At 39.0% G+C, this 15,062-nt stretch overlaps 1 protein-coding gene across 3 annotated transcripts; it reads left to right on the top strand.

Moving 5' to 3' along the window:
- Positions 1-1,662: 1,662 nt before the first annotated feature.
- LOC5505111 (adhesion G protein-coupled receptor L1) lies at positions 1,663-15,062 on the top strand. Of its 3 annotated transcripts, none has more exons than XM_032373514.2 (4): positions 1,663-2,020; positions 11,023-11,331; positions 12,989-13,108; positions 13,702-14,778. In XM_032373514.2, the coding sequence occupies exons 1-4, from the start codon at positions 1,945-1,947 to the stop codon at positions 13,974-13,976; spliced, it is 780 nt and encodes a 259-aa protein (XP_032229405.1). In that variant the 5' UTR covers positions 1,663-1,944; the 3' UTR covers positions 13,977-14,778. The 3 variants fall into 3 exon arrangements, with proteins under 3 accessions (XP_032229405.1, XP_001625961.2, XP_032229406.1); XM_032373515.2 differs by lacking the exon at positions 1,663-2,020 and adding an exon at positions 2,904-3,389 and having other exon boundaries at positions 13,702-15,062; XM_001625911.3 differs by lacking the exon at positions 12,989-13,108 and having other exon boundaries at positions 1,671-2,020.

Here is a 15,062-nt window from a genome sequence, read left to right on the forward strand (position 1 = left end):
TTCGCAAAATCAGTCAGTATCACGTTCATATAAGATCAGATTATTATAGAAATTTTTTAAATTTGTCCTACACGGGAAGGTGCCCATTTATAGTAATCATATATTGCATGAAGTATTAAGCTTTTCGTGACTCCTGTATTAACGAACTTTATTAACAGTATTTTAATTTTAGCATGTTGTGAGATGTTTCTAAATTCGCACGCGAAAACTAAAAGTCACGCTCAATTCATACGACTCGTAAAATCGTAAAATTCGTGTGGTATCCAAAAAATTGTCAATATAACGTTTGAAAAAGTTCTTGCTCTTTCAAAGCTGTTTTAAGTTTTTATCTTTTCACTTTTCCCTTTCCTTTAAAGGAACCAAATAATATAAAAAGGGAAATAGCTAAAGCAATCAGCACAACAACAGAAATCAACACGACGTCGACATCTTACAGACAACGAATTCCCATTTGCAAAAGTCTGTTATTTGTAATTTTGTAATTTGTAAAAAAGAATGCAATTTTATCTAGGCGCGGAGGCGTGTGAAATCTCACATTTTAATAAAAATAAAAACATTTTGTTGTTGACTGTTTGATTGTTAACGAGCAGAGAATTTCTCCAATAACCTTATAATCTAAATAGTTTTTAATTTTGTTCTCCATACAAAGTAATTCTGGATACAAATTCGATATAACTTGTGTTTACTTTGAGGGTTTTTATTTGTTATTGCAATGCTAAAAACGTGCCTTCAAAAGGAGCGAATTTTGAGCAAATAGTCATGTAATAAAATAATAACTTACAGAGTATGATGTAATGCTATTGTTTGGAATCTAAAGGTTGTGACGTGAATTTTTTAACTTAAAACTGAGCGCTTTAAGATTTTATTAATATTTTGGTATCATTTAAGGTGGACTTAGACCATCGAGGATTTGTTTCTTGCGTCAAGCATTTTTCAACATAAACTAAGCGCTATGAGTCATTATGTTTCGGTCTCTTTTAATTCAACCGAGCGCTATTAAGTTTATTCATTTTGCTTTCATTTAAATTAGGCTAAGACTTAGTCGTATGTTCCTGTCTACGACATGTCTTAGCCCTGAATTACACACTACGACTTCCGTAGTCGAGCATCGTAGCGGAGTCGAAGGCTGATTTACACTCTACGACTCGAGTTGTAGAAGTGCCGCATACAACTAAATCGTGCTGTCGGAATCAGCCTAAACGTCAGTCCTGCAGAATTATTGTGAACCCAAGTTTGCTGACATTAAGAAAATGAAAAAAAATTCTAGATTCACGAGTCGTCTTTGATTATGGTTTTAAAACTTTGTGGCAATCTCAGATATTAAAATTAGGTCCGTGGGCAGATGGTTAAAATAGAGATATTCTCGTTGCTGGCAATTTCCATTTCCCGCATAAGGGGTTTTAAAAACAAATTTAACTGGGAAATATGATTGACTGCTCTTGATTTGAAAAATTGAAAAGATTCTTCAGTTTGGTAGAGATGTTGATATAATAGATTGAAAGCTCTTTGTAATAAAGTCAAAAGCGAGACTTATTTCCACAAATATTCTACTCATAGGGCAATAGTTGGGGCTCCCGCTGTCTCGAAAGTGAATAATAGATCTTGTTAGCTGGACTAGGGACTAAAGCCTCGCTGAATAAGGCATATAGAGGCTTTGACGCCCTTATTGTCAAAACACAAAGGCTTGAGTTGAAGTGTTAAGCGCGAACAGTACGCTTTTCAGGACTGCATTATTTATAATCGTCCCCTCATTAAGCATAGTGCAATAAATAAGCTCCTAACAACGAGGCGGAGCTCCGCCGAATGACAAGCTCTAGCGTTATTTACCAATAGATCAGAGGTATTCAAATACACGGCCAGTGAATTCCAGAGGGCAGGACCGAACGTAACGAGCTGTGCTCGATGTAGTACTAAAACGTGGATTGTACAACAACTGGTTGCGATATGAATGGATATATAAGAGCGGTTTTAGCAGTGTTTCTTGTGTTGGTCGGACAAGCGCTGGACTCGATAAAATACGGTAAGAAATGCGCAAACACGTGCTATATTAGATGGTCTATTTGACACCATGTACGGTTTATGTACTTAGTTTTAACCTAACGCGGATCGAAACCAGGTTCGCTTGGTTTTACCTGCTATATTTCGTCGGTATCATTTTAAAGGATTTGTTTTAATCCTTAGTAGTTTTGTGCGATACGCTTTCCTGACTAAACAAACATGGTAAGGTAAAATACCGTAGCTGGGTTGCTCGAAGACGCCTGTGAATCAATCACCTGAAATCAAGCGATTTTCTTTCTTTTTCTCTGTTTAATTCAAAAGCAGATTGTAAACTTGTTGAAGGATGTTCGCTGATAACACACCCGTAACTTCCGCGATACATCTTCAAAAACAACCTCATAACGTGGACTCAGTGCGTTTATCAAACCCCGATGGCCATTTCACGAGAGGTTCAAAAAATGTCCTCGAAATTCTCAAGTACCCGGGCCCATCCTCTTATATATTTTCTAGTGATCTTTGGAAAATGGTTTAATTTGTCACTTTTGTGGGCCATTATTTGGATTCAAGGTCTCCAACCGCTGTGCTTAATAGAATTTGGTCTTAATAAAAATTCTGGGTGAAATAACGCGAAAATTTGCTAGAAGTCGAAGTGCGTATCGATAAGGGCAATATCTTGGGTTATAAGTTTATGCGCAAGCTCTCGTATTCAATCGTGACAAGAATCGATCCGTTTCTTAATCTTTTTTGCTGTAATTACGCTAACCTGCGAATCCATTTCGACAATACCGAGCTTATCACGTTAGCAAAATTATACGCTTGGGAAAAGTCCTTTTTGGAAAACACGCATATTTTATAAAACCTGATTGTTTAGACAATGAAAGTAAACAAATTTGCGCTCTTGTCCACCACGTTTCTAACGCAAATTTATAGTCCATAAGTTGTCTAGGTTATCGGGTTCCTAAAGACTAAATACACGGGGACAAAGCCCAAGTTAATCAGATTTAGCAAAACATTGTTTTTGTTGGAGCTGACATCGCGAAAAACAAGATAGCATAGGCAAAGAGTCGGGGAGTCGATAGACCTAGACCAAACGACGCTTGCTAGGAAAACCGGCGCTGGAGAGTAAATGCGGGCAAACTGGGTTTAACAATGGGAAAAATTAGACCGCAAGCTAGGAAAGTGGTGAGAAACCAGCGTTCAATTTTACAATGTTCACTCCTCGTTACTCTTCAACTGGCCTATAGAAACGCCGGCATCTTAACAATTGCTGGTATAATAACCGGTCTGGCATTTACCACAATAACTCGAAGGACATTAGTGTCGAAATGACATCACGACAGCCGAGTAATGGTGCAAAATGTGCAGATGTTTTTGGGTGCGAAAGCAACCCGGTAAGTTTACTTGGGTGCTTGCTCAACAGTATTCATCCATTTTTAAACTCCTTTCTGAATCTACTCGGCATGTGGCCAAGAAAATACAATACAAAAGTATAAATAAATACAGTGGTCAAACATGGATCGTATTTTTGATTTGGCGTCATTTTGAGCTAAATGAAAAGTTTCTTTTTGTTGAACTAGCAAAAGAGATAAAGACATCGTGGGGATTTGGCGCCAAAATGAGGCGCGCGTTTATTTACTGAAAATGAACTTTTCACCTGTGGTGTCTCTCTTGGAGTTAAATTTCGCACTCGGCTCTTCATAGTGGCGCGTTATGAACTTTTGTTTGCTCATGACAGCGGCGGAATCCTTGTTTTAAGTAAATACTCGGGGAAGTCTTGGGTATGCATTTGATAATATGTCATGTTCAATTTGCTAAAACAATTTGCCAGCGCTTCCAATAACACGCGATAGCTTTGAAGTCTGACCATATTTCAATCAGATATATTTGGGAATCAAAATGCGGTCCTAGAAGCTTAAATTGAATGCTTTCATTCCCTCCATTAAAAGAATAAATGATTATTTAAGTTTCAGGCAAAATCTAAAGGATTAAAATAGGGAATGCCAATATATGAATGGTTCTAATCGTTAAGGGAATTATTTCGCGGGCGAAAACATGGCGGAAAACAGGTGCACCGCTTTTGAAATGAAGACTATATGTTATCGAAGGTTTTCATATCTTCCGCGTGGGGAAAATTAATGAATGTCAACTCTCCCTTTTTCTTATAACTCCAAGCGAGGAAGTTTAATTTTGAGAAGTAAAACTTAAAAAAGATTGCTACGAAGATTGTGGTTGTCGTGAGGGAGTTAACAATAACGTGGTGTTTGGTTTCAAATGCAGAATTTTAATTGACATTTACGAATACGGGATAAGATCTTTCCTTTGCCTTAGGGAATAATTGATTCTACAGTTGGCCTTAGTCTTCCATCAACAGAAGAGAGGTATTATACAGATTATTACGATATGAAAGAAGACAAAAATTGATAACATAAAAAGGACACAGTTCCCATATTAATACGAACCAGGATTATAGGTGTTCTGAAACAGTATCAAAGCCATCCTTAGGGACGCTCTAGCTGATATCATAAGTAGCTAAAGTGTGAATTTGCGGGGGCAAGGTATTTCCAAATAGCATGATACGCGGGAGGGCTTGTATTCTTGTAATAAATTATTATGTTTTTGTGTTATAATATGCCTAAAGCTACAGAAAAAAAAGACACACACACAAAAACGTTACCCCCACCCCCGCCCGCACTTGTCATAGTTAACAGTTAAAACACTTGCCATTCAGCTCGCAGCTTAGTTCATATTTTTTTTGGACTTGTGCCAAACAGCTCCAGCTTGCTATCTTTTACCATTTTGTGCCAGTTTGTGCTATAATTGTTCTTGTAAACTAAAACATCCATACGTTGAACCTTGGTTTTTACCACTTTATTAACCTTATATTTGTTTTAAACGCCTTTTTTATTTTCTGTCTTCTACCTAGCTCTCTAGAACACTAATATTACTTTAACTATTCCACGTTACCGCTGATTCTTAAAGCCCGCACCTTATCCCAAATTACCTCAGCCATATCCTTATTTGTACTATGAACCTTACTTTGTTTTACACTGTGCCGTATATCGCGGTGTTAACCTCACCTCGCCTCGCCTCACTTTTCCTTACCTTAACTTACTTTACGACGCATCGCTTTGCTTTACCTCAACTTACTTTGCCTCGCATCGTTTTGTTTTACCTCAACTTACTTGACCCCACTTTTCCTTTCATCTTTTCGTTCTACCTCAATTTTCTTACCTCACTTTGCCTCGCATCGTTTTTGTTTCACCTCAATTTATCTCACCTCACTTTGCCTTTCATCGTTTTGTTTTACCTCAACTTTCTTACCTCACTTTGCCTTGCATCGTTTTGTTTCACCTTAATTTATCTTACCTTACTTTGCGTTACATCTCTTTGTTTTACCTCACTTCACCTTATATAGTTTTCTCTCTCTGCCTTCTTTATCTTACTATGATTTTGCCTTTTTATTACTCCCACTTACTTTCCCTAATTTTACTTTGCCTCGAATGGCCTTGCTTTATCTTAACTCACTTTACCTGTTTACCTTCATTCGCCTCGCATCGTCTTGTCCGTGGTCCTCACCCATCTTTTCTTACCTTATTTCTTCGCTTAACATCGCTTCGTATCGTCTTGTGAGATCTCCACTCACTTTTATTAACTAATCTCAACCTTAACTCGCCTTAACCTTAACGTATGTTCAGTCTTGCCTTACCTTACCTTACCTAGCCTTAATCTAATCATTTAGGCCCAATCTTGCCTGACTTTACCTTCGGTTTACCTCGGCTCCAACCTCCATTTTCCGCATCTTCCATTAACTCACCTTACATTATCACTTTCATATTATAATCCTCTGATCTATAACCCTCTTAAACTCTCATATTAATGTCTTAACGTTCTGCTCACCATATTTGTCTTCAGCTCATCTCTCCTCACGTTACCTTCCTAGCTCCCCTCTCATTTTTTGCACCGCCTTAACCTACCTAAGCCCTTGAGATGCACGTTTACATTTATAACAAGCACTTTTCAAAGTATTTTGGTATGACTAGAAAAAACTACAGACTCGCTGTAGAATAACCAGGAGCTCTGACGAAGGGCTCGAAGCGTATTTATTTGATGTCCTTTATTTGATAAGGCGTTAAAAGGCGTATAAACCTTTAAACCTTGCGTTAATTTATTTTCCTACCGAAAAAAGTATATGTAGTTTGGCTCTTGAGCTTCTTTTTGTAAATATTGTTTAGCTTTTTCCTACTCTAAGGGACATTCCAACTCACCCTTATATGATTACATTGCGGTCGTAGCCATCCTTCGAATAATGAGAAATGCAAATTCCTTAGGGTGCTATTTATTAATCTTTTAGTGTCACTGTAGGATATTTAGAGACATCACAAAAATGTCTCTAAAAGTTATCACGAAAAAGTTACAAATATTATTTGAAAATAAAAATCGGATGTATTTCGAATAAGAATAATTTCACTACTGTAAAAATTTCCATTTTGCAAATTTTTTATTTTAACAGTTCTATAGCCTAGAATTTTAAAAGGAGAATGTATTCAATTTTTTTACTCAAATTCTAACCTTAAGGATAATAACTTCGTGTTTACGGTAGTGCAAATGGGATGTGTAAAACCAATCAGTACTTCACTCTGATAAACACTGTAATTATTTGATAAGGTGCAATTAAATCTATGCTTTCCTCAGCTAATGGCCACAGAAATCACGCAATACTACGTAAAGCAGCACCCCTGAATCTCAAATCCTTCATTTAAAATATCCGCAAACCAGACATGAAAATTTTCTACCGTCTCCGGTTAGATACCAGCAACAAGTAGTTTACACTGAAAACTCAATTCAACAAATTCGACAGCTTAACCCCAAGAAGAGGTACTCTATTTGGATACCTTAAGCATGATCTCCTGGAAAGATAAGTGGCTAAGCTTTTTGACCACAGAGGCGCCACACACATGTTTTTGACAGAATTAACCTGTAATGCAGATATTAAGAACGGTATAATTCAGGGTAAAACCATAGGTAAATACCCTGTAAAGCTCATATTTATACATTTTTAAGGGACGCCCATTAACGACGATACGAATTGTTGTTGATATAGTGAAGATGAATTCTCACAACCCAGAAATCGACATAATTCGAGTTACCTGGAGTTCTAGTTATCGAGATTAATATATTAGTGGAAAAAAGCTGTTAAAGTAACCAGAAACAAGAAACTTCGTGGGGTGTTCGCGTTAACTAGGATTCGAGATATCAGGATTGAAATGCCATATAACCTTTTTTTTAAAGGTCAAAGGCTAAGATTTAGTTTTATTTTTAGCAGCACTGAATGCAGGTTTTCTCTAGCCAGTAAAAGCTGCTTGATTTTTGAATATTACAAAGAGGGGTTATAATAGCGTATTATATCTTTGAATGCCTTAACACTTTATGCTACCTTATTTCAGATAAGTGCCTGAATATGAATAAGATAAAGCCACGATACATGCCAAATGGCGTCGACAAGAGATCGTAAATTCTACCTTTTTGAAAAAATCGGTAAAAAGAAAATCATTATCGGAATATCCATCGATCAGGTAATATTTGAAAGGCTCCGAACGTGGCCTTTTCTACTTTTAAAGATCGGTCCATAATTATTCAACACACTGACTTTAGTGACTTTACAACGAAAAAAATGGTGCATAAATGAACATTTAGACCATTCTTGTTTTTGATTTTGATTGGCATGTCCTGTGACAAAATAGCCTCCCTCGCAGACGTTTTTAGGCAGCCGTTGCTCGCTCCCCCTCCAATAAAAACGCCTGCGACTGAGGCAAGTGACAAAACGACAGCATGCAATTTTACTACGAGATTAAAAACTATGAAACGTTAGAGATTAAAGCTAATTGATGCTAATTGTTAAAAAAAAATATCCGGGAATATGTCACTGGCTCATCTTTTATGAGTTTTGATAACTAAAACGCACCAGGTTGTTACATAACAGATAAAGAATTCAACAAGTTATTACTGCGTTACGTGTTCTTTGGCGTTAAATGGGCTGTGGTAGCCGGCATTTTGTCATCCTAGCAAATACGACAGTGTTGAATAACGTATGCGCATGCGCGTGTTCTGGCGAAAACAAACACAATCTCAATGTTGAATCGTTCGAGTAAAGGTACGAAAGGCTGTCTTCAGTCGCTGTTTTGACGTACTGTACAGCATTAAAACCACAATGAACAAAAATAACAGATTTGTTTGATAATGAGGGAGTCATAAAGAAAATTATAGCCTAAGCTTTGCGCAAGTTTTCTTAGCATTCGCCAAAATGTGACATTTCGCCGGTAAAAGCCGCCATTTCAAAACAAAATGGTTGGTTAACCGAGCGGTACTGGAACTAGTCTTGCGTTTTTCAGCACTACCGCAAAATACCATGTGAGAAAAAGCATCCATTTCCATCGACTGATCTAGAGAAGTTATTGGGATATTTTTTTTATTGAAATTGGGAAATGTAATTTAAGACATTATTTTAAAATGTCATCACGTAGTTCCTCGTCCAGTACCGAATGAAAACAACAAATAAAAGGTGTGCCTGAGCAGGGCTCTTTAAAGCTTTGGAAGATTGTTCGCAAAAGCTTCCTTGGGTTTTCTTTACTCTCCGGGGTAAAACTGTAATTAATAGCCGCTCAGCTAACTTTGATTTGGACGCTTTTGCTGGCTGGAAAACATGCAAAGGAGGGGCGCGTGATTCGATTGTGATGATTAAAATAATCTCTAAATGAGTGGACAGCAATTTAGTTATAATGCGTTTCACACGTGTTTTCTTTAATTTTTTCACCCAAAAGTAGATAAACCTGCGCGTCTCCGCGAAAACAATGTTCACCGGCTCTTTTTACTTTGTAGATTATGTTGTACGTTGTGTCTAATTTGGGATCCGTCGAAGGATGTAAAGATGAAAAGAGCTCGTCTTTGTGTCGCGGGAAAGATCGGAAAAGCACACAGTAGATATAGGCACATTGTTTGGCTCTCCATGCTCTTCCAGGATAGCCTTTTTCTTGTTTTTTTTTTTTTAATAATGGGCTATGTGTTTTCACGAGTCTGCAAATAAACGTTTCTACATAAAGCTTCAAAGTTCAATTGTGTGTTTTACGCCTATTTCTTGGCTTTTTATCATGGGCTGTGACTTTTTATGCTGGTCGGACGCCAAAAGGCACAGCTTACCATTACAATAAACATATTACACGGCACTTAGTCTTTGAGCGCATCTCAATTATTACGCATTGAATCAACAGGTGTAAACATCCAAGGCAATCTTTTATTCATTAGGAAATCAAAACTTGATCGCGTCTTTTAGATGGTATCTGTGACCATTATGGGTTTGGCCCGCCGCGAGCGTAGCCTTAGCGAGGCGTTACGCATTATTCAGTCACTTTGCGACAAGGGAAACCGACATGTGCTTTTATCGCCGCGTTGTTGACACGAGACAGGCCAGGGCACGCTATCACTTATTCAAGCGGATACAACTTACGTTGTTTTGGGTAGGATAAGCGTTTGACCACGAGGTCCATAATTTGACCTCGCGCGCTATAATTCATCCAGCGATTACTTTGTTTTGTTTCGGGCAGTGGGAGTTTTGAGTTTGAAATGCTGCGATCTAATACTAATATGGCCAGTTATACTGTTCTGAATTGTGCGGAACCTTAAGCGATGAGGTGTGCTATATTCTTAGGCATTTAACAGAGCCTTATGCGCTCATTGATTACTTGAGTATTTTGTTAGTGAATGAGTAGTCTAAGGGTCCATTTCACTGCTAGGGAAGTAAGCGGTGATAGAATGGAGGACGTAAAATGCATCTTTCGCGTGTGACAATTAGCGCGTATGAGACGCGGAAAAGGAAGGAACACATCGACTACTGTTCTTCCTCCTCCACTTGCGTCTCCTTCGCACGGAATTTTACACGCGCGTAAGCACTTACATCTCCGCTTACATCCCTGATAAAAACCCGGCTCAAAGCTACGTATTCACTAGATCAACTATTACTTAGCTAGCCAGTACAGTTATTTGAGGCAGTGAGAAATAAAATTACAAAGGGTGGTATTTTTTATCCTATCAGCCGCCAGTCGTACTGCTTTGTGTAGTAAACGTTTGCTAAATTCAGCGATTGTACTGTTTTGGGCAAAAAAAATGTGAAAAGTTACAGCGCGCTTTTTGCTAGCTTAATCAGTAACAAATAGCGGTGTCTTCTGCATGCATCTAAATCATGTGATGCAAAAAATAAAAAGATAAAATATACAGATTGTTTTTAGCGTTTGCTTTAAACATATAACCACACATTCATATATGCAATTTACTTTAAATGTTAAATTCTGTAATATCCGAGTCAACACTTAACAGAAGAGCGTTTGGCGAGAAGAGCGTTATCTTCCCCAAATAACCTACCACAATTTTTTAAACATTGTCTACGCTCGTGGCGTGAAATGAGTGAAGGCAATATTATATCCAATCATCTAAACCAAAGCGGGCTTTTCTTGTCTTCTTGATGACCATATGTAGTTACATATCGACTCGGGTTTCCTTTGGTACCCGTATATAATGTGACACGTAAAAGCCTCTCTCCCCAGCTTTTTCTCGCCACACGTCCAGCGACACAGGAATCCCAGAACAACAGCTATATGTATCTGAGTTACGTATCAGTTTCCCCCTCTCCCAAAACTGGGTACCAGGTATCCAGTAAATTCGCCCACAAACCGACTCGTCCACAAACCGACTCGTCCACAAACCGACTCGTCCACAAACCGACTCGTCCACAACCAACTCGTCCACAAACCGACTCGTCCACAAACCGACTTGTCCACAAACCGACTCGTCCACAAACCGACTCGCCCACAAACAGACTCATCCACAAACCGACTCGTCCACAAACCGACTCATCCACAACCAACTCGTCCACAAGTAGAGTCAACTCCACACTAAGTTTTAAGTGTTTCATATAAAAAACGTATAGAATAGTTGTTTTTAACCTCTTCACTTTTTTTAATTCTATTTTCTCAGGAGCGGTGTTTGCGCAGTTAACCCGAGAGAGGATTGACTTTGCATGTGAGGACTCAAGTGTCGAGATTTTCTGCTCGTATGGTACGGGCATCAAAGTCCTGCGCGCTCAGTACGGACGAGAGCTGAGAGAAAGTGCTCTTTGCCAGGATAACACCAAAAAAATTACCGAGTGTAGCCTGATGGATGTTACTGACATCATTAAGGGCATGTGTACCGACCTGAAACGATGCTCCGTCCCTGTGAATAACGCGGTCTTGGGAGACTTGTGCCCTGGCGTGTACAAGTACTTTAAACTGATTTACGAGTGCAGTGAGTATAGCTAGTTGACTTGATACTTTTCTTTGCCGAGTGCTTGGATATTGGTCGATTTCATGGCTGGCTGGTAGCTTGGTTGACTTATTGTTTCGTTGGCGGGTTGCATTGTGTGTTGAGAGACTTCTGTTCTGATGTGTACAAGTTTTTTATCCTGATGTATCAGTGCGGCGATAGTTTCTAGACTAGTTGATTGCTTGATTAGCTGGTTGATTGCTTGTTTGGCTGGTGGATTATTGTTTAATTGGCTGGTTGATTGCATGATTGTCTGGTTGATTGCTTGATTTGCTGGTTGATTGCTTAATTGGCTGATTGATTGCTTGATTGGCTGGTTGATTGCTTGATTGGCCTACGGATTGTTTAATTGGTTGATTGCTTGATTGCCTGTTGGATTATTGTTTAATTGTATGGTTGATTGCTTGATTGGCTGGTTGTTTGCTTGATTGGCTGGTTGATTGCTTGATTGTCTGGTGGATTGTTTAATTGGCTGGTTGATTGCTTAAATAGCTGATTGATTGCACGATTGTCTGGTTGATTGCTTGATTGGCTGCTTGATTGCTTGATTGTCTGGTGAATTGCTTAATTGGCTGATTGATCGCTTGATTGGCTGGTTGATTGCTTGAATGTCTGGTCGATTGTTATTTAATTGGCTGGTTGATTGCGTGATTGTCTGGTTGATCGCTTATTTGGCTGATTGATTGCTTGATTGGCTGGTTGATTGCTTGAATGTCCTGTGGATTATTGTTTAATTGGCCGGTTGATTGCTTGATTGGCTGGTCGATTGCTTGATTGGCTGGTGGATTGTTTAATTGGCTGGTTGCTTGATTGATTGCTTGATTGGCTGGCTGATTGCTTAATTGGCTGATTGATTGCTTGATCAGCTGGTTGATTGTTTGATTGTCTGGCTGATTGTTTGATTGTCTGGTGGATTGTTTTATTGCCTGGTGGATTGTTTTATTGCCTAGTGGATTGCTTAATTGGCTGATTGATTGCTTGATTGTCTGGTTGATTGCTTGAATGTCTGGTCGATTATTGTTTCATTGGCTGGTTGATTGCATGATTGTCTGGTTGATTGCTTAATTGCTTATTGATTGCTTGATTGGCTGGTTGATTGCTTGAATGTCTGGTGGATTATTGTTTAATTGGCTGGTTGATTGCTTGATTGGCCGGTTGATTGCTTGATTGTCTGGTGGACTGTTTAACTGGCTGGTTGATTGCATGATTGTCTGGTTGATTGCTTAATTGGCTGGTTGATTGCTTGATTGGCCGGTTGATTGCTTGTCTGGCTGACTGTTTAATTGTCTGGTTGATTGCTTGATTGACAGGTTGATTGCTTGAATGTCTGGTGGATTATTGTTTAATTGGCTGGTTGATTGCTTGATTTGCTGGTTGATTGCTTGATTGGCTCGTTTTTTGCTTGATTATCTGGTGGACTGTTTAAGTTGCTGGTTGATTGCTTGATTGGCTGGTTGATTGTTTAATTAGAAATTAATTAATTAAAAATTGTTTAAATAGAAGCTGTACTAAAAAATGTACTTTAATGTCCATTATTCCTGGAAGCGACTAGAATCGTATCGCCTAGCCTAAGCAGTCTTTCTGTGTTAGATTTGTCAAATTTATCAACAACTATTATAAAGTTTCTCTCCTAAAACAGAAATATTGCCTGCGTTTCTATCAACAACGTCTAAAGACATCACAACGGCTATCCGTGTTATCAGCTCAAGATCCGAGCAACACCATGAGGCCACCAGAGCAAACACCCAAGAGTCTAAGAGTATGCTTTCGCGCCAATCGCTTTAAGCCGACTTCTCACCTAGCAAATGGAACGGAGACGGGCAAGGAGATGTATAGCTTGCTTGCAGGCGGTACTCGGTGTTATCATCGCGGAAAACCGCTCAGTTCGGTTATCGGGAGCCATCTTGCATTGTGGTTCCTGAGGGAGAGCGCAAAGCAGCCTGCTCTGTGTCCGTTTTTGCGCTCGCCCCCAGAAACCCGATCACCAAACGGAGAGGGTTTTCAGCGCGCGATGATAACACCGTGACCGCCTACAAGCAGGCTAGAAAATGTACATCAATACAAAAGAACGCACGGGATAAGGAAAAAAAGGAACCATCCCGCTCTTTTTCTGTATTTCGTCTCCTTTCACTGATTTACTCACGCGCGTAAGCTCCCGTGCTCCGCTTCCTTCGCGAGTGAGAATAGGTCTCGTGCACGGCGCGCGTGTGCTTGCATGGGTCTTGTGGAAGCGAGCTAAATAAAGGAATAATAGTAAGTTAAAGCCCTAAATAAGTTTAAACCAAGCTTAACCCGTAAAAAAAAAGAGAAAAACGGCGACTTAATTACTCAGTGATTGCTTTTTTCTCTCAGAAATATTGCCGACAACCACGCCGACCCCCTATGTGCCCACCACACCACGTGACATGATCACGACAAAGCACGCAAACCGATCGAGTACCGAACCACCCGAGGTCCACCGAATGAAAACCGAAGACCCGAACATTTACGACCGGGAAGTGTTTCAACCGAGAAACAGCGCAAACTCATTCGGAAGAGACCTTTTTAGCATGTATCAAGTTGGACTTGTTGGTATTACAGTATTCTTTTTTGATTTGTTGTCGAAGAGCGCCTGGTGGATCTTATAGGTTGACAACGAAATTTGAAAAGAAGGTGGAAAAATGAAAAACCTCAGTAACATTTGTTAAGGCGGAAAGCTGAATATCTTAATAACAGTTGCTAATAAGGCGAAAGATGAATACCCCAGTAACAGTCGCTAAGGCGGAAAGAAGAATATCAAGTAACATTTGCTAAGGCGGACATATAAATACCTCAGTAACAGTTGCTAAGGCGAAGTTCGTATGCTTTAGTAACAGTCGTGTGCCTTAGAAACGGTTGCTAAGACATATACGTAACAATTTGTAGGGCAAAATGCGCAAGTCTTTATCGTTGATGCAAAAGACCGATACCTGATAATGACAAAAGGATTTTTGTGCATACAATAACACTGTTTATCAAATAATGTGTAAAAATCCACTTCTATGATAAAACTTGCAAAAGAAGTTTATATAAAAAGACGTACGCTAAAAGGCCTGGTGATTGGACTTCAAGCTCATTCAAATGTAAATATTTGACACTCCTAGCTTGGGATAACTATTATTTCCTCAAAGGAATGCCTTGGAATCCTGTAAAAGCTGTAGAAAATTATTATAGAAGGTAATATAAAGCTGTGAATAGTCATTTTTTCGTATGACGTGCATGAGACAAACTGTAAACAAACTGTAAATAGGTTTTTATCGGTGAATAATGAGTCAATAACGTTAAAGGTGGCTTTGGCTCGTAAAGCTCTAATATTCTTACACTGTGTAAGCAGCAAAGTTAATACAACAGAGTGCTAATGATAAACAAGAAATCCTAGAAAAGTAGAATCAATGGGTATTTTGTTCCATATCACAGACTCTTTTTCATTATTTCTTGATAACATTTTGCGAAAGAAGTCATCCGAAAGTTACACAAAAGTTACACTTATTGTGAATTTAGATATTTTATGAGGTGCATCGAGACTTAAATGACATAATATACATGTAATATACTTATATGAAGTCAGATTAGCTCGTCCCGTTAATGCGAGTTGGCGAGTAACTAGGACGCGTACCGCTCCCCCCCCCTCCCCTGGCTAGATTGACGATGGAAGTAAAGATACCGGAAATAATAAAATGTCGGTAGTCGCCAAA

The sequence above is a fragment of the Nematostella vectensis genome, chromosome 14 (genome assembly GCF_932526225.1).
Source record: "Nematostella vectensis chromosome 14, jaNemVect1.1, whole genome shotgun sequence".
Lineage (NCBI taxonomy): Eukaryota > Metazoa > Cnidaria > Anthozoa > Actiniaria > Edwardsiidae > Nematostella > Nematostella vectensis.

What these genes read in the sequence shown, in the direction of transcription:
- LOC5505111 (XM_032373514.2), top strand. Translation starts at nt 1,945, where the DNA reads ATGAATGGATATATAAGAGCGGTTTTAGCAGTGTTTCTTGTGTTGGTC. An exon ending in GCTGGACTCGATAAAATACG is followed by an intron (nt 2,021 to 11,022) that starts GTAAGAAATGCG and finishes CTATTTTCTCAG; the next exon opens with GAGCGGTGTTTGCGCAGTTA. An exon ending in TAAACTGATTTACGAGTGCA is followed by an intron (nt 11,332 to 12,988) that starts GTGAGTATAGCT and finishes CTCCTAAAACAG; the next exon opens with AAATATTGCCTGCGTTTCTA.